The sequence below is a fragment of the Salvelinus sp. IW2-2015 genome, linkage group LG2, assembly GCF_002910315.2.
Source record: "Salvelinus sp. IW2-2015 linkage group LG2, ASM291031v2, whole genome shotgun sequence".
NCBI lineage: Eukaryota > Metazoa > Chordata > Actinopteri > Salmoniformes > Salmonidae > Salvelinus > Salvelinus sp. IW2-2015.
The window spans coordinates 5010576-5033355 of NC_036839.1; the positions used below are offsets into that span (position 1 = coordinate 5010576).

The 22780-nt window shown below is 43.5% G+C and overlaps 1 protein-coding gene across 1 annotated transcript in view; it reads left to right on the forward strand.

Annotated features, from left to right (window-relative positions):
• Positions 1-22780, forward strand: part of LOC111972604 (tomoregulin-2-like) — a 198923-nt gene that overhangs the window by 69103 nt on the left and 107040 nt on the right. Inside the window, 1 exon segment of the mRNA XM_070446709.1 lies at positions 1667-1796. Within this exon segment, the coding sequence (XP_070302810.1) occupies positions 1667-1796 (130 nt within the window).

Sequence of the window (22780 nt, forward strand, 5' to 3'; positions counted from 1 at the left end):
AATCTCGGTTTACTTTGGTGCCATGTTCAGAAATGCCTCCAAAATATCAATTGCAGAGAGCCACGTCAAATAACAGAAATACTCATCATAAACTTTGATGAAAGATACATGTTTTACATATAATTAAAGATACACTTGTTCTTAATGCAACCGCTGTGTCAGATTTAAAAAAAACTTTACGTAAAAAGCACACCATGCAATAATCTGAGACGGCGCTCAAAAATAACAACATTTCTCCGCCATGTTGGAGTCAACAGAAATACGAAATTACATCATAAATATTCCCTTACCWTTGATCATCTTCATCAGAATGCACTCCCAGGAATCCTAGTTCCACAATAAATCGTTGTTTAATTCGATAATGTCCATTACTTATGTCTAAATAGCTTTTTTTGCTAGCGCGTTTAGTACACATATCCAGACGCTTGTGCAAGTACCGCATAACATCGGACGAAAACTTCAAAAAGTTATATAACAGGTCGAATAAACTGGTCAAACTAAGTAGAGAATCAATCTTCAGGATGTTGTTATCATATATATCCAAAAACATTCCAACCGGAGCATTCCTTCATGTCTGTAGAATTAATGGAACGCAAGGCGATATCATGTSGAAAGCGCGTGACCAAGAACTGGCATTCTGCCAGACCAATGACTGAAACACCTCCCATCCGGCCCCACATCACACTAGAGGCTTCATTCTACGTTCTACAGACTGTTGACATCTAGTGGAAGGCATAGGAAGTGCAAACAGATCCATATCTTACAGGGAATTGAATAAGCGATGAGTTGAACATTGACCAGTCTCAGAATTCTCACTTCCTGTTTGGATTTTTTCTCAGGTTTTTGCCTGCCATATGAGTTCTGTTATACTCACAGACATCATTCAAACAGCTTTAGAAACTTCAGAGTGTTTTATATGCAAGAGTAATAATAATATGCATATATTAGCATCTGGGACAGAGTAGGAGGCAGGTCACTATGGACACGCAATTCATCCAAAAGTGAAAATGCTATATCAAAGAAGTTAACAACACAGAACTCCAGAAAGTTGAGGTATCAAGATCAAAGGAAATCTAAAATAGTCGACACAGGAGAGAACGTCTGTTCCTCCTCCGATGCCTGAAGTACTTCCACATCCATAAGAAGGACCTGGTAAGAGTATTTCCAACCTACATCCAACCAGTGGTGAAATATGCTGCCCCAGTGTGGCATGCAGGGCTAATCAAGAGACAATCCGATACCATCTAGACTGTCCAAAGAAAAGCAGTTTGTATCATAATTGGCACAGACGACACCTCCTACTCAGATGCATGCACCAATCTCGGTCTATCATCACTACACACGCAGAGAAAGCCTTTAAGGATCTTGAGAGACTTCTTTAATCCGATCCTTACCGCCATATGCTCCCACCCCAACAATCGTCTGTGAGCCTATACCAGACCCACTCCTCAACTCAACTGGAACTGATCCACTGCAGGACTGTGCATTTCCATGGCAGGATCATCCCAACCATGGTTATATGATATAATATATATATTCTCTCAGAAAAGCTTGTATGTAATAATTCATACTGTATTATGTGGAGAGGGGAGATGGATTTATCTGACATAGAGATGCATAATGTAGTAATCTGACCATAACCTTTACCTCTGCTCTCTTTCTGCAGTGCAACAATGACTACGTCCCYGTGTGCGGCTCCAACAATGAGAACTACCAGAACGAATGTTATCTACGCAGGGATGCCTGCAAGCAGCAGTCTGAAGTGCTGGTGGTGTCAGAGGGCTCTTGTCCTGTCGGTACGTAGCCTACGTAGCATCTTAAGGATGGACATATGCATCTATGGACCTATGTATACCTACAGTTTACATACACCTTAGCCAAATACATTTAAACTCAGTTTTTCACAATTCCTGACATTTAATCCTAGTAAAAGTTCCCTGTTTTAAGTCAGTTAGGATCACCACTTTATTTTAAGAATGTGAAATGTCAGAATAACAGTAGAGAGAATTATTTACTTCAGCTTTTATTTCTTTCATCACATTCCCAGTGGGTCAGAAGTTTACATACACTCAATTAGTATTTGGGAGCATTGCCTTTAAATTATTTAACTTGAGTCAAATTTGTAGCCTTCCACAAGTTTCCCACAATAYGTTGGGTGAATTTTGGTCATTTACACACACTATTTAGTTCAGTTCTTTGCACCCTTTCATTGTGAGATATTGTTTGTTTTGATACACATTTCTATTCAGAGCTCGGTTTTTTCCCGTATTAGTCCTCCTGTGTACCGTAGTTTTGGCCATCCTCGTTGGTGATGCCTTTTTAAAATGTTGTAATTTCATTTAACCAGGCAAGTCAGTTAAGAACAAATTCTTATTTACAATGACGGCCCAGGAACAGTGGGTTCAGGGGCAGAACAACAGATTCTTACCTTGTCAGCTCGGGGATTCGATCTAGCAACCTTTCGGTTACTGGCCCAACGCTCTAACCACTATGCTACCTGCCTCTTTTTGCCTAATCCCTGCTTGTACTTTTGCCTATCGTATTTCCTGTCATCAACCTCTTGCCTCATCTCCCGGACTACGTCATTAGCCTCCTCCCTGCCTGTACTGTCCTTTTTGAACCCCTGTGTATGACCTTCTGTCTGGCCATGGACCCAGCTACCTGCCACCTCCTTTGGTCCTTTACAAATAAACACCTGCTGCGCCCTGCACTTGAAACCAGCTCTCTGTCTCCCATCGTATTCATTACAGAATACCTCACCAAAAACGACAGATGGATTCAGCGGATCTGCAGCTACGTCTAACCYGACAGGAGGAACGAATCGATGAATTCTGCAACCTCATTCGCCAGTCCATTCCTRCTTCACCGATATCAGGTGCCACAGCCTCCTCTCGTTCATCTCCCTCCATATCAAATGCCTAATAAATACGACGGCTCCCCAAGGAAATGTCAAGGCTTTCTGTACATACACCATCACCCCACTGACCTCACCTCTGACAAAGACAGGGTGGACTTTGTCATCTCCCTACTCACAGGCAAAGCTCTGGGTCAGAGCATTGTCGGCCGCTCAAAGTTCTGATCTGTCCTCTGAATCCCGTTTCCACGCCCTCTTCAAGGAGGTGTTCGACCATTCAGCTTCAGGTCGTCACACTGGGGACCTGTTATGTGAGCCTCCGACAGGGCCGTCCCTTCACCACGGAGTATGCCCTTGAGTTCCGCACCATGGCTGCCGGCAGTGGATGGAGTGAACCAGCGCTCCTTACAGTCCCAATACATCCGGATTGCCCATATCCATTGGCAACCTACTGGTAGACCTCAGACCTATGCATTCGCCCATGGCCTGCAAGTCTTCCACACCCCTCTCTCGTCCACCATGGTCTAATAGCCAAGAACCCATGCAACTCGGCCGCGCCCCTCTCACGCCTGCCGAGAGACATCAGAGGTTACGTGAAAACCTGTGCCTCTATTTTGGAGAGAGTAACCACCTACTCAATAGCTGTCCGATTTGCCCACCACAAAGGGATAACCACAACCACTCTACTTCCGCCCGGGTAGGCATCTCTACATTTTTGAATATTACCAAAAGGCAGTTTGGTATCCCGGCTCTTCTTTCTGCTAATGGGGTCACTCAGTTTGTGGAGGGATTAGTGGACTCTGGTGCCGCAGGTAATTTCATTGACGAACAATTGGCACAACAGTTAAGAGTCAAACTAATCCCTGTTAATCCTCCCCTTAGGATTAATGCGCTGGACGGACAACCTCTCGGGAACTGGTCTTGTGACTCGCATGACCGAAAGTATCAACCTTCAGATTGGCCTCCTTCACTCTGAGGTCATTCAGTTAATGGTGTTGTCTTCGCCTAAAGAACCCCTCATCCTCGGTCACCCCTGGCTAAGCCTTCACGACCCTGACATCTCCAGGCGACAAGGGGAACAGCTGTCAATGGTCTCCCACCTGTTTTAAGAACTGCTTCAATCTACCCTGTCGAGCCACCTCTATAGAAGAATCGGAATCTGGACTTCCAACCCACATCCCACCCTTATATACCCAGTTCCAGAGTGTCTTCAGCAAGAAAAAGGCATCCATTCTGCCCACTCATCGCCCGGAGGACTGCGCGATCGACCTCCTTCCTGGGGCATCGCCCCCTAAGGGTCGGATCTAACCCTTGTCCATCTCAGAGAATGAGACTATGGACACCTATATAGAAGAGGCCCTCGACATGGGATTCATCCGTCCATCCACGTCTCTGGCTGCATACAGTTTCTTCTTTGTGAAAAAAAGGTTGGTAGTCTCAGTCCCTGCATAGATTACCGATCCCCTCAATGACCTTACCATCAAGAATCGCTTCCCTCTTCCTCTGATTCCGGCCACACCAGAACTAGTCTACCGTCTACTCTAAACTGGACCTACGTAGTGCATACAACTTGGTCCGTATCCGAAGTGGGGATGAGTGGAAGACTGCGTTCATCACCGCTAGGGGTCACTACGAATACCTGGTTATGCCTGGTCTCACCAATGCTCCCACAGTCTTCCAATCCTTAATAAATGAAGTTTTCCAGGACATGATCAACCAGTTCCTCATCGTGTACATTGATGATATCTTGATCTACTCTCACTCCATTGCAGAGCACATACAGCATGTGCAACAGGTCCTCCAATGGCTACAGGACCACCATCTTTATGTCAAGGCTGAGAAGAGTGCCTTTCACGTTACTACGGTAACCTTCCTAGGTTTTGTGTTGACACCAGGAGGGGTCAACATGGACGATTTTCCAACTACTACCGCCGGTTCATCCGAAACTGCAGCAGCACAACTGCTTCTCTTTCAGCTCTCACCAGTAAAAAAACCTGTACCTCCAATGGATCGCCACCGCCCTTACTGCTTTTGAGACCTTGAAACGCCTCTTCACCTCTGCACCCATCCTTAGGCAGCCAGATCCTACCCTTACTTTTGTTCTGGAGGTTGATGCATCCGAGGTCGGCGTAGGAGCGGTTCTCTCTCAGCGGGTGGAGATACCTCACAAATTACACCCATGTGGTTATTTTCCAAGAAACTGTCACCCGCTGAGAGGAACTATGATGTCGGAAACCGAGAGCTCCTCGCCATTAAGCTGGCTATCGAAGAATGGTTTCGACATAATCTGCAGGTTTGGGAGAACGCACATTGGCACCTACATCAAGCTTTCCTCTCCCAGAAACTGTTCGCCAACCTACTCCACTCTTCCACCCTGGGCAACGCRTGTGGCTCTCTACCCGGGACATCCAGCTTCATGACACCTGTAAAAAGTTCTGTCTCCGGTTCATTGGTCCCTTCAAATACACACCGCATCAATCCTGTCACCTACAGTCTCCAGTTGCCCCGCCATTACCGGATCTCCTCATCCTTCCATGTGTCCCTTCTCAAGCCTGTGAGGTACAGCCTTCTCCATCCTCCAGTGGTGCACCTCGGCGGTTTACCGGCTTATTCCGTCCAAACCCTACTTGACTCCAAATGCCTGAGTGGTCGCATCCAATACCTGGTAGATTGGGAGAGGTACTGACCTAAAGAACGGTCCTGGGTCCCCGCCCAGGACATCCTCGATCCAGCCATGATCCTGGCTTTACACCGTAACCGTCCTGACCTCCCAGCTCCACATCCCTGTGGGAGACCCCCTGCTCAGCTTCCTAGGCCGTCAAGAGCCGCCCGTGGAGGGGGGGTACTGTAACGTCTGCTTCCAACTCACACTCTCAAACACGTTGATCCCCTGAACGCAGCTCACTTTCTAGCCCACTTTCCAGGTCACACTTACAAACACATATATCCCCCGAACGCAGCTCAATCTCCAGATTCCAATCACCTGAATTCTGATTACCTGTTCACACACCTGTATGTCATTTACACTCTCTATTTAGTTCAGTTCTTTGCACCCCATTATTGTGAGGTATTGTTTGTTTTGATACACATTTCTATTCAGTGCTCTGTTTTTTTCCCGTATTAGTCCTCGTGTACTGTAGTTTTGGCCATCCTCACTGACGATGCCTTTTTTCCTATTCCCTGCCTGCACTTTTGCCTATCGGATTTCCTGTCATCAACCTCTTGCCTGATCTCCCGGACTGCATCATTAGCCTTCTCCCTGCCTGTACTGTTGCCTTTTTGGACTACTGTGTATGGCCTGCCCTGGACCCAGCTACCTGCCTCCTCCTGTGGTCCTTTACAAAATAAACACCTGCTACGCCCTATGCTTGAAACCAGCTCTCTGTCTCCAATCGTATTCATTACAGAAGGAAGTAGCTAGAAAGTTGGAATATTGTTTGAAGGCACTACCCTCTCTTTCAGTCCAATATCAAACTATAAAGCTAAACTGCTTTCATCCACAATACTTTAGTTCATCAGAGTTACTAATGTAGTATGCAAATCAAGCTTTGTTAGAGAAAGAAAGTTGTACCCTTTTCTCACCACTGAGCCAAGCTGAGTCAAACTGTACTGTGCTAGCCTGGTTAACCTCTCTAGGGTATGTGGGACGGTAGCGTCTCACCTCGTCAACAGCCAGTGAAACTGCAGGGCGCCAAATTCAAAACAAAAGAAATCCCATAATTAAAATTCCTCAAACATACATGTATTTTACACCACACTTGTTGGAAATCCAGCCACAGTGTCCGATTTCAAAAAGGCTTTACGATGAAAGCAAACCAAACGATTATGTTAGGTCAGAGCCAAGTCACAGAAAAACACAGCCATTTTTCCAGCCAAAGAGAGGAGTCACAAAAGCAGAAATAGAGATAAAATGAATCACTAACCTTTGATGATCTWCATCAGATGACACTCATAGGACTTCATGTTACACAATACATGTATGTTTTGTTCGGTAAAGTTCATATTTATATCCAAAAATCGCAGTTTACTTTGGCGCGTTATGTTCAGTAGTTCCAAAACATCCGGTGATTTTGCAGAGAGCCACATCAATTTACAGAAATAGTCATCATACATTTTGATGAAAATACAGGTGTTCCACATTAAAATTTAGATCCACTTCTCCTTAATGCAACCGCTATGTCAGATTTTTTTTTTAAACTTTACGGAAAAAGCAAACCATGCAATAATCTGAGTACGGCGCTCAGATGACAAATCAACCCAAAGAGATATCCGCCATGTTGTGCAGTCAACAGAAGTCAGAAATAACATTATAAACATTCACTTACCTTTGATGATCTTCATCAGAATGCACTCCCAGGAATCCCAGTTCCACAATAAATGTTTGTTTAGTTCGATAATGTCCATCATTTATGTCCAAATTCCTCCTTGTTGTTCGCGCGTTCAGTACACAATCTAAACTCACGACGCGCGTGCAAGTCCAGCGGAAWGTACAGATGAAAAGTCCAAAAAGTTCTGTTACAGTCTGTAGAAACATGTCAAACGATGTATAGAATCAATCTTTAGGATGTTTTTAACATAAATCTTCAATAATGTTCCAACCGGAGAATTCCTTTGTCTTCAGAAATGCGATGGAATGCAGCTAACTCTCACATGAACACGCATGGTCAGCTCGTGGCACTCTGGGAGAGACCTTACTCAATCTCCTCTCACTTCACAGTAGAAGCATCAAACAAGGTTCTAAAGACTGTTGACATCTAGTGGAAGCCTTAGGAAGTGCAACATGACCCCATTTCTACTGTATCTTGGATAAGCAAAGAGTTGAAAACCTACAAACCTCAGATTTCCCACTTCCTGGTTGGATTTTTTCTCAGGTTTTTGCCTGCCATATGAGTTATGTTATACTCACAGACATCATTCAAACAGTTTTAGAAACTGTTTTCTATCCAAATCTACTAATAATATGCATATCCTAGGATCTGGGCCTGAGTAGCAGGCAGTTTACTCTGGGCACGCTTTTCATCCGGACGTGAAAATACTGCCCCCTACCCCAAAGACGTTAAGCATCGACCACAGTTTCTGGAACCGTGTGAGGAAAGAATACTGTGAGAAGAACATATCCAAGCCAGCACAGTATGGTTTGGTCAGCACAATAGTGTGAAAAGTAGGATTATCCCACGAATCCTTTTTTTTCAAGATAAGAACCTACATGCATGTTGATTTTGTCTAGCACTTAGCATAGGTTATGTCTATTAGGGCATGCAACAGGAAAAATTTTGCAGTGGCAAAGGGACATTTGTGTTTTTAATGGACATGTCCAGGTAGTCCCTCCCTGTTTCAGTCAGTTTTCTTCTGTTTGCTGCCTGAACAAGGCCAAAGTGAATCTGTTTTCAAGGGGAACATGTTGGCTCCACTCAAAGCTCCACTGTTGGGCTAGAGTTGTACACTGGGGGTGTTACTGGGTCAGTTAACCTCACAGCCACCCTGGTCAACTCCACTCAAGGGACCTAAAACACTCATATAGCTCAGCAGTCCACCACACTCATAGGGAACACAGTAGGAATTGGAGCGTGTGTGTGTGTGTGTGGAGGGTGGGGGGGGGGGGTGAATCAAAATACTCAACATACCGCTGGCAACAAAAGTGAGTACATCCCTAAGTGAAAATGTCCATTTGGCCATAAGTGTCAATATTTTGTGTGGCCACCATCCTTTTCCAGCACTGCCTTAACCCTCTTGGCATGGAGTTCACCAGAGCTTCACAGGTTGCCACTGGAGTCCTCTTCCACTCCTCCATGACGACATCCAGGAGCTGGTGGATGTTAGAGACCTTGCACTCCTCCACTTCCGTTTGAGGATGCCCCACAGATGCTCAATAGGGTTAAGGTCTGGAGACATGCTTGGCCAGTCCATCACCTTTACCCTCAGCTTCTTTAGCAAGGCAGTGGTTGTCTTGGAGGTGTGTTTGGGGTCGTTATCATGTTGGAATACTCGCCTGCGGCCAGTCATCCGACGGGAGGGGATCATGCTCTGCTTCAGTATGTCACAGTACATGTTGGCATTCATGGTTCCCTCAATGAACTGTAGCTCCCCAGTGCCGGCAGCGCTCATGCAGCCCCAGACCATGACACTCCCACCACCATGCTTGACTGTAGGCAAGACACACTTGTCTTTGTACTCCTCACCTGGTTTCCGCCACACACGCTTGACACCATCTGAACCAAATAAGTTTATCTTGGTCTCATCAGACCACAGGACATGGTTCCAGTAATCCATGTCCTTAGTCTGCTTGTCTTCAGCAAACTGTTTGCGGGCTTTCTTGTGCATCATCTTTAGAAGAGGATTCCTTCTGGGACGATAGCCATGCAGACCAATTTGATGCAGTGTACGGCGTATGGTCTGAGCACTGACAGGCTGACCCCCCACCCCTTCAACCTCTGCAGCAATGCTGGCAGCAATCATACGTCTATTTCCCAAAGACAACCTCTGGATATGACGCTGAGCACGTGCACTCAACTTCTTTGGTCGACCATGGCGAGGCCTGTTCTGAGTGGAACCTGTCCAGTTAAACCACTGTATGGTCTTGGCCACCGTGCTGTAGCTCAGTTTCAGGGTCTTGGCAATCTTTTTATAGCCCAGGCCATCTTTATSTAGAGCAACAATTCTTTTTTTCAGATCCTCAGAGAGTTCTTTGCCATGAGGTGCCATGTTGAACTTCCAGTGACCAGTCAGTATGAGGGAGTGTGAGAGCGATGACACCAAATTTAACACATCTGCTCCCCATTCACACCTGAGACCTTGTAACACTAACCAGTCACATGACACCKGGGAGGGAAAATGGCTAATTGGGCCCAATTTGGACATTTTCACTTAGGGGTGTACTCACTTTTGTTGCCAGCGGGTTTAGACATTAATGGCTGTGTGTTGAGTTATTTTGAGGGGGCAGCAAATGTACACTGTTATACAAGCTGTACACTCACTACTTTGCATTGTAGCAAAGTGTCATTTCTTCAGTGTTGTCACATGGAAAGATATACTCAAATATTTACAAAAATGTGAGGGGTGTACTCACTTTTGTGATATACTGTATGTAATTTACTTTGTGTGTGTGTATGTATGTATGTATGTGTGTCCGTGTGTGCATGTGTGTGTGCATCTGCCTGGGTGTCTTTTCTGTGAGAGAGAGCGTGAAATATATATATTTGTTCATGTCAAACAAGCCTCACAAAACAATAGGAATGTCGTCGCACCCCCGCAGAACGGGCGTGACAGTGATGAGAATAGGCTGACAGCTCACCTCCCTCCGAAAACACCCAGCCCCCGCCTCCCCCTCCGTTATGTACTGGATGTTTACTCTTGGAAGTAGTCTTACAAACAAACAACATCAACAAAGAAGGGAGTAAAACAGTGTCCAGGGCACAAAAAAAAGCTATTCCCCTCCATCTTGCCTATTCATCCCCCTTTCTCTCCCTCTCTCTTTGTTTTCTTTGTCAGTTCTCCCTCACCCTTTACCTACCTTTCTCTGCGAAACTACACATCAGATAAATAATTGAGGGGACAGCGAATGTGTCCATACATTGCTAGCTCGATTGACATGGGTCGTGCGTTTTAAGAAACCAAAAAAGTTACAATTCACTCAACACCCGCTAGAAAAGGCTTTCATAAACATGTGATGACGTGGTTAAGGTCTGTTAGTGCTGGGCTTGAACCAAAACCTGCACACAGTAACTTTTCAAGGACTGATGATGGTCTTCCCTGTTGAAAACAAACCAATCACAGAATGAATACAAGAATAGGCTGTCAGTCTCACTCCCATTTCAAATCTACTAGTTCCTTTAATGCTAGTAGAAGAGCTGTCACTCAAACCTACATCTGTCTACTCACTCTCTCCAAATGTGATACTATATGTATGTCCAGGCATACCTTAACATCCTCTGATCTGATGGTTCGTACCCCGTCTATTCACACCCAAATTCTCAATGGCTGTCCAGTATCCAGGCATCTCTGTATGTTCTCTGATTGGCTACCCTGTCACCCTGTCTTACAAGTAAACAAGTCTGGTCTTCATCAGAACACTGGCTAATGTGTTCTGTAGCCTACATGTTGACAACACAGCCAGGCTCCTTGTTGTTGTTTACCTCAATATCCATATCCGACAGCCGTGTGACAGCAGGGCTCTGTCCTCCCAGAATCGCCGTGTGACTAGAGCCAAGGCCAAAAGGCCAGAATCGGGGGTTTTCTGTAGCTGTCGAACTGCGAACAGAAGGACACAGAGCCGAGTTGCCAAGTCATGCTACCATGCTACTGGGTACCACTGTGTACTTCAAAAGTACTATTTAAACGAGAGGGTCACATTCGGATGACTCTGTAGAGAGCTTCTGCAAGGAAGAAGACCATGTTAAATGGTTGCTTAAATGTTCCAGTACTGGTTTTCCAATGTTTTTGACTCGCAACACAACAGTCATCGGCCATTTTGCCTTCGAGTTGTATTATATATTTTTTCTTAAGTAAATGTATTGTTTACTTATACTTTTAGAATTGAGGGAAAGGATACGTTTGTTTACATCTGGGCTAAAGATAAGCAGGTATTTACCAAGCTAGCACTAGGCAGTGAGCTAACAGAGTGAATGATAGCTGATTAGCACAGGATGCTTCGGTTCCTCCATCCCATTGAGTGGTGGTGCTACAGTGCAGTCAGCAATTTAGCGACTTTGAACAGTGAACCATTTGGGGAGCCACTTGTCAGATTTCAGGGCTGCTTAGGCAAGTCCCAGCTGACATGAGCCATATGTTTGGTTGACTGGGGGGGATGCACAATCTCAGATATCAATGGAATTGAAGGCAAACATGTGGAGTGTTGCTGACAAATCTCAGAGGGTGACTTCCAGAGAGAGGCAAAGGAATCAATAAACCCGTCAACTTTGGGACACACTCCTGACTTAATGCAATTTATACAACAGGTGGGTCTAATCCTGGACGCTGATTGGTGYCTATTCCACAATTTACYACCGGCTAAAGCTATGATGTTGAAGTTAATATTMAYTCTGTTCCATCTCACTGCGCAATCCACTGTCTTATCAGCCCAGACAAACAATTTATAAACTGGATCTCTACTGTRAAAAGCATCTAGACATTATTTCCCATTTCCTTTAGACGAGCAATTGGATCGGYATAATGGCAAAAATATATATATTTTGAMATTCGATCTCCAGCTGTCCCATAGTAATGAACGTKTAGGGGTCCGGAGTCGGGACAAGACAGACAGGCAGCTTTTCTCAGTCAGTCGAAATCATCAATAAGCATAATTTAATGATATATACATTGCATTTGGAAAGTATTCAGAACGTGGACTTTTACACATATTGTACATTTACAACGCCTTATTCTGAAATTGATTGAATTGTTTTCCCTCATCAATCTACACACAATACCCCATAATGACAAACAAAAAAGGTTTCTAGACATTTTTTCAAATGTATTAAAAATAAGAAACTGAATCTGAAAGGCTATTCAGACCCATTACTCAGTACTTTGTTGAAGCACCTTTGACAGCGATTACAGCCTCGAGTCTTCTTGGGTATGATGCAACAAGCTTGCACACCTGTATTTGGGGATTTCTCCCATTCTTCTCTGCAGATCCTCTCAAGCTCTGTCCAGTTGGATGGGGAGCGTTGCTGCACTGCTATTTTCAGGTCTCTCCAGAGATGTTCGATCGGGTCAAGTCTGGGCTCTGGCTGGGCCACTCAAGGACATTCAGAGACTTGTCCCAAAGCCATTCCTGCGTTGTCTTGTTGGCTGGTGATTAGGGGCGTTGTCCTGTTGGAAGGTAACCTTTGCCCCAGTCTTAGGTCAAGAGCGCAATGGAGCAGGTTTTCATCAAGGACCTCGCTGTACCTTGCTCCGTTCATCTTTCCCTCGACCCTGACTAGTCTCCCAGTCCCTGCCTTTTGGTCCATCAGCAACATAGAACAGCTGCCTCCGGTAAGACAAGGGTGGTGGTATTTGTAAATAATGCTGGTGCACGAAATCTAATATTAAGGAAGTCTCAAGGTTTGCTCGCCTGAGGTACAGTCGTATGAAAAAGTTTGTGGCACCCCTGACAATTTCCATGATTCCATTATAAATAATTGGGGTTTGGATCCGCAATTTAATTTTGATCTATCAAAAACTGATGGACACAGTAATATTTCAGTAGTGAAATTAGGTTTATTGGATTAACAGAAAATGTGCAATATGCATCAAAACAAAATTAGACAGGTGCATAAATCTGGGCACCCCAGTAGAAAATCACATCAATATTTAGTAGAGCCTCCTTTTGCTAAAATAACAGCCTTGTAGACGCTTCCCATAGCCTCTAATGAGTGTCTGGATTCTGGATGAAGGTATTTTGGACCATTCCTCCTTACAAAACATCTCCAGTTCAGTTAGGTTGATGGTTGCCGAGCATGGACAGCCCGCTTCAAATCATCCACAGATTCTCAATGATATTCAGTCTGGGACTGGGATGCCATTCCAGAACATTGTACTTGTTCCTCTGCATAAATGCCCGGGTAGATTTTGAGCAGTGTTTTGGGCCGTGTCTCTTGTTGAAAATCCAGCGCCGGCGTAACTTCAACTTTGTGACTGATCTTCAACATTATTCCCAAGAATCTGCTGATATTGAGTGGAATCCATGCGACCCTGAACTTAACAAATCCATACCGGCACTGGCCACACAGCCCCACAGCATGATGGAACCCTCACCAAATTTTACTGTGGGTAGCAAGTGTTTTTCTTGGAACGCTGTGTTCTTTTGTCGCCATGCATAACGTCCCTTGTTATGACCAAATAACTCAATCTTTGTTTCATCAGTCCACAGCACCTTATTCCAAAATGAAGCTGGCTTGTCCAAATGTGCGTCTGCATACCTCAAGCGACTCTGTTTGTGGAGTGTGTGCAGAAAAGGCTTCTTCCGCATCACTCTCCCATACAACTTCTCCTTGTGCAAAGTGCACTGAATTGTTGAACGATGCACAGTGACACCATCTGCAGCAAGATGATGTTGTAGGTCTTTGGAGGTGGTCTGTGGGCTGTTTTTGACCGTTTGCCTCTCCGATATTTTACTTGGCCTGCCACTTCTGGCCTTAACAAGAACTGTGCCTGTGGTCTTCCATTTCCTCACTATGTTCCTCACGGTGGACACTGACAGCTTACATCTTTGCGATAGCTTTTTGTAGCCTTCCTCTAAACCATAATGTTGAAGAATCTTTGTTTTCAGGTCATTTGAGAGTTGTTTTGAGGCCCCCATGTTGCCACTCTTCAGGGGAGAGTCAAAGAGAACAACAACTTGCAATTGGCCACCTKAAATACCTTTTCTCATGATTGGATGCACTTGTCTATGAAGTTCAAGGCTTAATGAGCTCACCAAACCAATTGTGTGTTCCAATGAATCAGTGCTAAGTAGTTACAGGTATTCAAATCAACATAATGACAAGGGTGCCCACATTTATGCATAGCCTATTTTTCACATCTGATTTAATTTCATACAACTTAATATTGCTCCACTAAAAATCTTTGTCTGGACAATACCCCAGTACTCAGCTTTTCTTAGAAAATGAATGGCATGCCACTGTGATGGCAGAGTAAATTATTATGCAGCCTCAGAGGGGTGCCCAAACTTTTTCATACGACTGTAGAGTATATCTTGATAAGATGTAGACCACACTACTTACCAAGAGAGTATTCATCTATATTTTACGTAGCTGTCTATTTACCACCACTTACCGATTCTGGGACTCAACAAGCTGTATAAGGCCATAAGCAAACAAGAAAATGCTCATCCAGAGGCGGTGCTCCTAATGGCAGGGGACTTTAACGCAGGGAAACTTAAATCCATTTTACCTAATTTCTTCCAGTATGTTACATGTGCAACCAGAGGCAAAAACAACTCTATACCACCTTTACTCCACACACAGAGACGCGTACAATCTCCCTTGCCCTCCATTTGGCAAATATGACCATACATTGGCTTTATCAATAAGTGCATCGATGACCTCGACCCCATGGTGACCATACATATCCCAACGAGAAGCCATGGATTACAGGCAACATCCGCACTGAGCTAAAGGGTAGAGCTTCCGCTTTCAAGGAGCAGGACTCTAACCCGGACGCTTATAAGAAATCCCACTATGCCCTCTGACGAACCATCAAACAGGCAAAGCGTCAATACAGGACTAAGATTGAATCATACTACACCGGCTACGACGCTCGTCGGATGTGGCAGGGCTTGGAAACGATTACGGACTACAAAGGGAGAGCCAATCCAATTTGCGTACCTCCCCAACAGATCCACAGATGATGCAATCTCTATTGCACTCCACACTGCCCTGTCCCACATGTACAAAAGGAACACCTACAGTTGAAGTTTACATACACCTTAGCCAAATACATTTAAACTCAGTTTTTCACAGTTCCTGACATTTAATCCTAGTAAAAATTCCCTGTCTTAACCTGTCTAGGWCTGGGGTTCTGCTAGCGGAATAGCCAATAGCCAATGGAATTGCAGGGTGCCAAATTCAATCAACAAATCTCATAATTCAATTTTCTCAAACATACAAGTATTAGACACCATTTTAACAATAAAATTCTCGTTAATCCAACCACAGTGTCCGATTTCAAAAAAGCTTTTTGGCGAAAGCAGAACATATCATTATGTTAGGTCAGCAACTAGTTACAGAAAGCATACAGCGATTTTTCCAACCAAAGAGAGGAGTCGCAAAAAGCTRAAATAATGATAAAATGAATCACTAACCTTTGATATTCTTTATCAGATGACACTCAAGGGACAACATGTYACACAATACATGTATGTTTTGTTCGGTCAAGTTCATATTTATATCCAAAAACCTCAGTTTACATTTGGCTTTGCCTCCAAAACATCCCGTGAATTGGCACAGAGCCACATCAAATCACAGAAATACTCATAATAAACATTGATAAAAGATACAAATGTTATTCACAGATTTAAAGATATGCTTCTCCTTAATGMAACCGCTGTGTCAGATTTCAAAAAACTTTACGGAAAAAGCAAACCATGCAATAATCTGAGTACGGCGCTCAGAGACCAACACAACCCAAGAAGATATCCGCCATGTTGGAGTCAACATAAGTCAGAAATAGCATTATAAATATTCACTTACCTTTGATGATCTTCGTTAGAATGCACTCCCAGGAATCCCAGTTCCACAATAAATGTTTGATTTGTTACATAAAGTTCATAATTTACCTACCTCCCAACATCACCCCACTAGAGAAACCAACCAAGGAGGAGCTGGTGGCAAAGCTTTTCAGCCTTACTTTGCAACTAACTTTAGCAAGCCTAATGATGGTGTGATGTTGTGGAACATCATCAATAACATMAAATTAMATTTTGTCACATGCGCCGAATACAAGCCCTTAACCAACAATGCAGTTTTTTAGAAAATACCTAAAAAGGTAAGTGATARGAATAACAAATAATTAAAGAGCAGCAGTAAAATAACAATAGCGGGGCTATACACAGGGGATACCGGTACAGAGTCAATGTGTGGAGCAACTGTTGTCGAGGTAATTGAGGTAATATGTACATGTAGGTAGAATTATTAAAGTGACTATGCATAGATAATAACAGAGAGTAGCAGCAGCGTAGAAGGGGGGGCAATGCAAATAGTTTGGGTAGCCATTTGATTAGATGTTCAGGAGTCTTATGGCTTGGGGTAGAAGCTGTTTAGAAGCCTCTTGGACCTAGACTTGGTGCTCCGGTACCGCTTGCCGTGCGGTAGCAGAGAGAACCGTCTATGACTAGGGTGGCTGGTGTCTTTGACAATTTTTAGGGCCTTCCTCTGACACCGCCTGGTATAGAGGTCCTGGATGGCAGGAAGCTTGGCCACGGTGGTGTACTGGGGCGTACCCACTACCCTCTGTAGTGCCTTGCGGTCGAAGGCTGAGCAGTTGCCATACCCGGCAGTGATGCAACCCATCAGCATGTTCTCGATGGTGCAGCTGTAAAACCTTTTGAGGATCTGAGGACCCATGCCAAATCTTTTCAGTCTCCTGAGGGGGAATAGCTTATGTTGTGCCCTCTTCAYAACTGTCTTGGTGTGCTTGGACCATGTTAGTTTGTTGGTGATGTGGACGCCAAGGAACTTGAAGCTCTCAACCTGCTCTACTCCAGCCCCGTCGAAGAGAATGCGTGCTCGGTCCTCTTTTTCCTGTAGTCCACAATCAAAAATGTATGTGTGGAATTTCTTTCCTTCTTAATGCGTTTGAGTCAATCATTGTGTTGTGACAAGGTAGTGGTGGTATACAGAAGATAGCCCTATTTGGTAAAATACCAAGTCCATATTATTGCAAGAACAGCTCAAATAAGGAAAGAGAAACAACAGTCCATCATTACTTTAAGACATAAAGGTCAGTCAATACGGAAAATGTCAAGAACTTTGAAAGTTTCTTCAAGTGCAGTCGCAAAAACCATCAAGCGCTATGATGAAACTGGTTCTCATGAGGACCGCCACAAGAAAGGAAGACCCAGACTTGCGAGCAAAGGACTTTAGACCGGTGGAAATCTGTCCTTTGGTCTGATGAGTCCAAATTTGACTTTTTTTGTTCCAACCGCCGTGCCTTTGTGAGACGCAGAGTAGGTGAACGGATGATCTCCGCATGTGTGGTTCACACTGTGAACCTTGGAGGAGGTGTGATGTGTGGAGGTACTTTGCTGGTGACACTGTCTGTAATTTATTTACAATTCAAAGCACACGTAACCAGCATGGCTACCACAGCMTTCTGCAGCGATATGCTATCGCATCTGGTTTGCGCTTAGTGGGACTACCATTTGTTTTTCAACAGGACAATGACCCAAAACACACCTCCAGGCTGTATAATGGCTATTTGACTAAGAAGGAAAGTGATGGAGTGCTGCATCAGATGACCTGGCCTCCACAATCACCTGACCTCAACCCAATTGAGATGGTTTGGACCACAGAGTGACGGAAAAGCAGCCAACAAGTGCTCAGCATATGTGGGAACTCCTTCAAGACTGTTGGAAAAGCCTTCCAGGTGAAGCTGGTTGAGAGAACGCCAAGAGTGTGCAAAGCTGTCATCAAGGCAAACGGTGGCTACTTTGAAGAATCTAAAATCTAAAATATATTTTCATTTGTTTAACTACATGATTCCTTTGTGTTATTTCATATTTGTTGATGTCTTCACTACTGTTCTACAATGTAGAAAATATTAAAACGAAAGAAAAATCCTTGAATGAGTAGGTGTGTCCAAACTTTTAACTGGTACTGTATATAAGTTTGATAATTTTATTTGGATAAGGCAAATACAGTGTCTTATAAGCCCATTTGGGCTGGGCATTATGAAGATGCATTACACTATAATAAAATAAATCTAATCAAATCAAATAATACAGGAAATAATCACTGCAACCTGTTGAGGTTAGCGTAGTGAGAACCTATGCCATGTTATGTGATGGGACCAGCTACATTGTAGAGTTCTATCACGTGACACTATGTCAACAATTTTAATTTGCTGATGTTTAAACTTAAAACTGTTTCTAGTGTTCTCAAGTATGGCCCCCAACTGTCTGGTGAAAAATCTTTGACCATATACTGTACACTGAGTGTACAAAACATTAGGAACGTTGACTGACCATGACAAAGGCTAACCAGGTGAATTCAGGTGAAAGCTATGATCCCTTATTGATATCACCTGTTMATTCTCTGGTACAAGTGGGACGGTAGCGTCCCACCTCGACAACAGCCAGTGAAATTGCAGGGTGACCAATTCAAAACAGAAATCCCATAATTAAAATTCCTCAAACATACAAGTATTATCCACCATTTTAAAGATAAACTTCTTGTAAATCCAACCACAGTGTCCGATTTCAAAAAAGGCTTTACTGCGAAAGCACACCATGCGATTATGTTAGGTCAGCACCTAGTCACAGAACCATACAGCCATTTTTCCAGCCAAAGAGAGGAGTCACAAAAAGCAGAAATAGAGATAAAATTAAACACTAACCTTTGATGATCTTCATCAGATGGCACTCATAGGACTTCATGTTACACAATACATGTATATTTTGTTCGATAAAGTTCATATTTATATACAAAAATCTCAGTTTACATTGGCGTGTTATGGTCAGAAATGCATTGTCTCAAACAAACATCCGGTGAWWKTGCAGAGAGCCACATCAAATTACAGAAATACTCATCATAAACATTGATAAACGATACAAGTGTTATTCATGGAAATATAGATAAACTTCYCCTTAATGCAACCGCTGTGTCAGATTTCAAAAACGCTTTACGGCGAAAGCACACTTTGCGATTATGTTATGTCGGCACCTAGCCACAGAAACCCATACAGCCATTTTCCAGCCAAGGAGAGTGTCACAAAAGTCAGAAAGAGCAATAAAATKAATCACTTATCCTTGATGATCTTCATCTGGTGGCACTCCCAGGTCTCCATGTTAGACAATAAATGTTCGTTTTGTTCGATAATGTCCCTCTTTATGACCAAATACCTCCTTTTTGTTCGCGCGTTYTGTCCAGTAATCCAGTAATAAAAGGCGTGTGCACTAATTCCAGATGAAAAGWTTTAAAGTACAATAAAAGTTAGTAGAAACATGCAAAACAATGTTTAAAATCAATCCTCTGGTTGTTTTTGTCATAAATAATCAATAATATTTCAACCGCACAAAAGCTTCGTCAATAGGAAAGGAGAAACAAGAAATGCGCGTTCCCGATCAGGGCGCATGGCTGATGAATGGAAATGTCCACTGGCCATTGATTGAAAGTGCTGTATCTCCCTCATTTTTCAGTGTAAAAACCTGAAACAATGCCTAAAGACTGGCCACGTGTAGAGGAAGACACGGAGCTCATGAACTGGGTCCTTAATCTTTGTATGGTGGATAGGCTTACAATGGAAAAACAGCCTTTCAAAATAATAGTACTTCCTGGTTGGATTTTCCTCGTGTTTTCACCTGCCATATCAGTTCTGTTATACTCACATACATTCTTTTAACAGTTTTGGAAACTTTAGAGTGTTTTCTATCCAAATCCACTAATTRTATGTATATCCTATCTTCTGGGCCTTAGTAGCAGGCAGTTTAATTTGGGCACGCTTTTCATCCAAAATTCCGAATGCTGCCCCCTACCCTAGTGAAGTTAAATCCACTTCCATCAGTGTAGATAAAGGGGAKGAGACAGATTAAAAAATKAGTTTTTAGCATTGAGACAATTGAGACACGGATTGTCTCTGTGTCATTCAGAGGGTGAATGGGCAAGACAAAATATTTAACTGCCTTTGAATGAGGTTTGGTAGTAGGTGCCAGGCGCACCGGTTTGAGTGTGTCAAGAACTGCAAMGCTGCTGGGTTTTTCACGGTCAACAGTGTCTTGTGTGTATCAAGAATGGTCCATCAGCCAAAGGACATTCAGCCAACGGCAGACCAGTGGTTGAAATGGGTCATTGATGAAAGAGGACAAAGGAGGCTGACACRAATTGTRCAGAGCAACAGATGGGCTACAGTTAGTCAACGGACAGTCCAGTACAATATTGGTGCCCAAACACCCATAAAAGAATGATCAACTCGTCAATTGGGGTGGCACCCGATGACCTTATAGAGTTCTATTTCTTTCAGCAAAAAACAAGAAACTGCGRTTGCAGTGGGCTAAGGAACAAAAACACTGGACACTGGAGAATTGGAAAAACATTGCCTGGTTTGGTGAATCCCGGTTCCTGCTGTTTCACGCTGATGGAGAAAACCACATGAGTATGTTAATCTATCATGCCACATGTCAACATTGCAGGCTGCTGGTGGTGTGATGGTGTGTTTTCAAGGCACACATTGGTCCCCTTGATAAAATTGGGCAACGATTGAATGCCACATGATATCTGAACATCATTGTCTATCAGGTGCATCCTTTCAATGCAGCAGTGTATTCATCTACCAATGGATTTTGTCTGCAGGATAATGCCCCATGCCACAAGGCTAGGATTGTCCAGGAATGGTTCCATGAACTTGACAGTGAATATAGCTCACTGCAGTGGCCAGCCCAGTCACCAGATCTCAATCCAATTGAGTATCTGTGGGATGAGATGGAACGTGCTATTCAAAGTAGAGATTCACTACCAGCCAACTTGACATAGCTGTGTGAAACATTGGAGTCAACATGGGCCTACATTCCTGTGGAATGCTTTCGACACCTTGTAGAGTCCATGCCCCGATGAATTGAGGCTGTTCGGAGGGCAAAAGGGGTGCAACTCAATATTAGGAAAGTTTTCCTAATGTTTTGTACATTCAGTGTAGTTGACCTGTGTGCATTTAAAAGTTGTACACRTGAGGTCTTTTTAATCAAGATTAATTTATTAAGTTGCAATGTGTAATGGCATGAGTGATAGTTTTGGAGACCAAGATTTGTTGATTCAAAGAAATATTCTTATCTTATATGTCTTATATTGGTTCTGAAGCTACAGTAAGCAGGGTTKGTCCTGGTTGGTCCCTGGATGGGAGACCAGATGCTGCTGGATGTGGTGTTGGAGGGCAACTCTAATATATATATATCCCAAGGCCCCAGGGCAGGGGTTTGGGACATAGCCCTGTGTAGGGTGCTGTCTTTCGGATAGGACATTAAAGGGGTGTCCTGACTCACTGTGGTCACGAAAGATTCCATGACACTTATCGTAAGAGTAGGGGTGTTAACCCCAGTGTCCTGGCTAAATTCCCAATCTGGCCCTGATACCATCACGGTCACCTAATCATCCCCACTTTACAAGTGGCTCATTCACCCCCCTCCTCTCCCCTGTAACTATTCCCCAGGTTGTTGCTTTAAATGAGAATGTGTTCTCAGTCAACTTACTTGGTAAAATACAATTTCAAAATAAGATGAATGCACAAATTGTATTTTGCTCTGGATAAARGTGTCTGCTAAGTGACTAAAATCTTAAAATCTTAAACAGATTGAGAARCCTGTGTGTATGTGCAGAGCAGTAGCTACAGTGCTGTGAAAAAGCATTTGCCCCTTTTCTGATTTTCTTTCTTTTTGCATATTTTTGACACGGAATGTTATTAGATCTTCAACCAAAACATATATTAGATAAAGGGATAGCTGAGTGAACAAATAACACAACATGTGTATAATTAATTCCATTACTTTATAAACAAAGTTATGCCCTTTTGTGAAAAAGTAATTGCCCCCTCACACTAAATAACTGGTTGTAACCCCTTTAGCTGCAATGACTGCAACCAAACGTTTCCTGTAGTTGTTGGTCAGCACTCTCACATTGCTGTGGAGGAATTTTGTCACACTCGTCCATGCAGAACTACTTTAACTAATCGACATTTGTGGGTTTTTGAGCATGAAATGCTCATTTCAGGACCTGCCACAACATATTAWTGAGGTTTAGGACTGACTTTGACTAAGCCATTCCAAAACTTTACATTTGTGGTTTTTCAGCCATTCTGATGTAGACTTGCTTGTGTGTTTTGGATCATTGTCTTGCAGAATGAGCCAGCTGCGCATCAGCTTTAGGTCACAGACGGATGGCTTGACATTCTCCTTTAGAAATTTCTGATACAGAACAGAAGTCATGGTTCCTTCAATGATGGCAAGTCATCCAGGTCCTGAGGCAGCAAAGAATCCCCAARKTATCACACTACTACCTCCACCATGCTTGACCATTGGTATTGATGTTCTTACTGTAGAATGCAGTGTTTGGTTTTCGCCAGACATAACRGGACCCATGTCATCCAAAAAAATTCCCCTTTTGACTTAGAACATTCTTCCAGAAGTCTTGGAGATCATCCAGGTGCTTCCAGGTGCTTTTTTGGCAAACATGAGTCAACTTGTTGGTCATGCACAGAGGCGGAGGCAGAAATATCCATGTGGCTGGGCCTATGTAAAAGTGA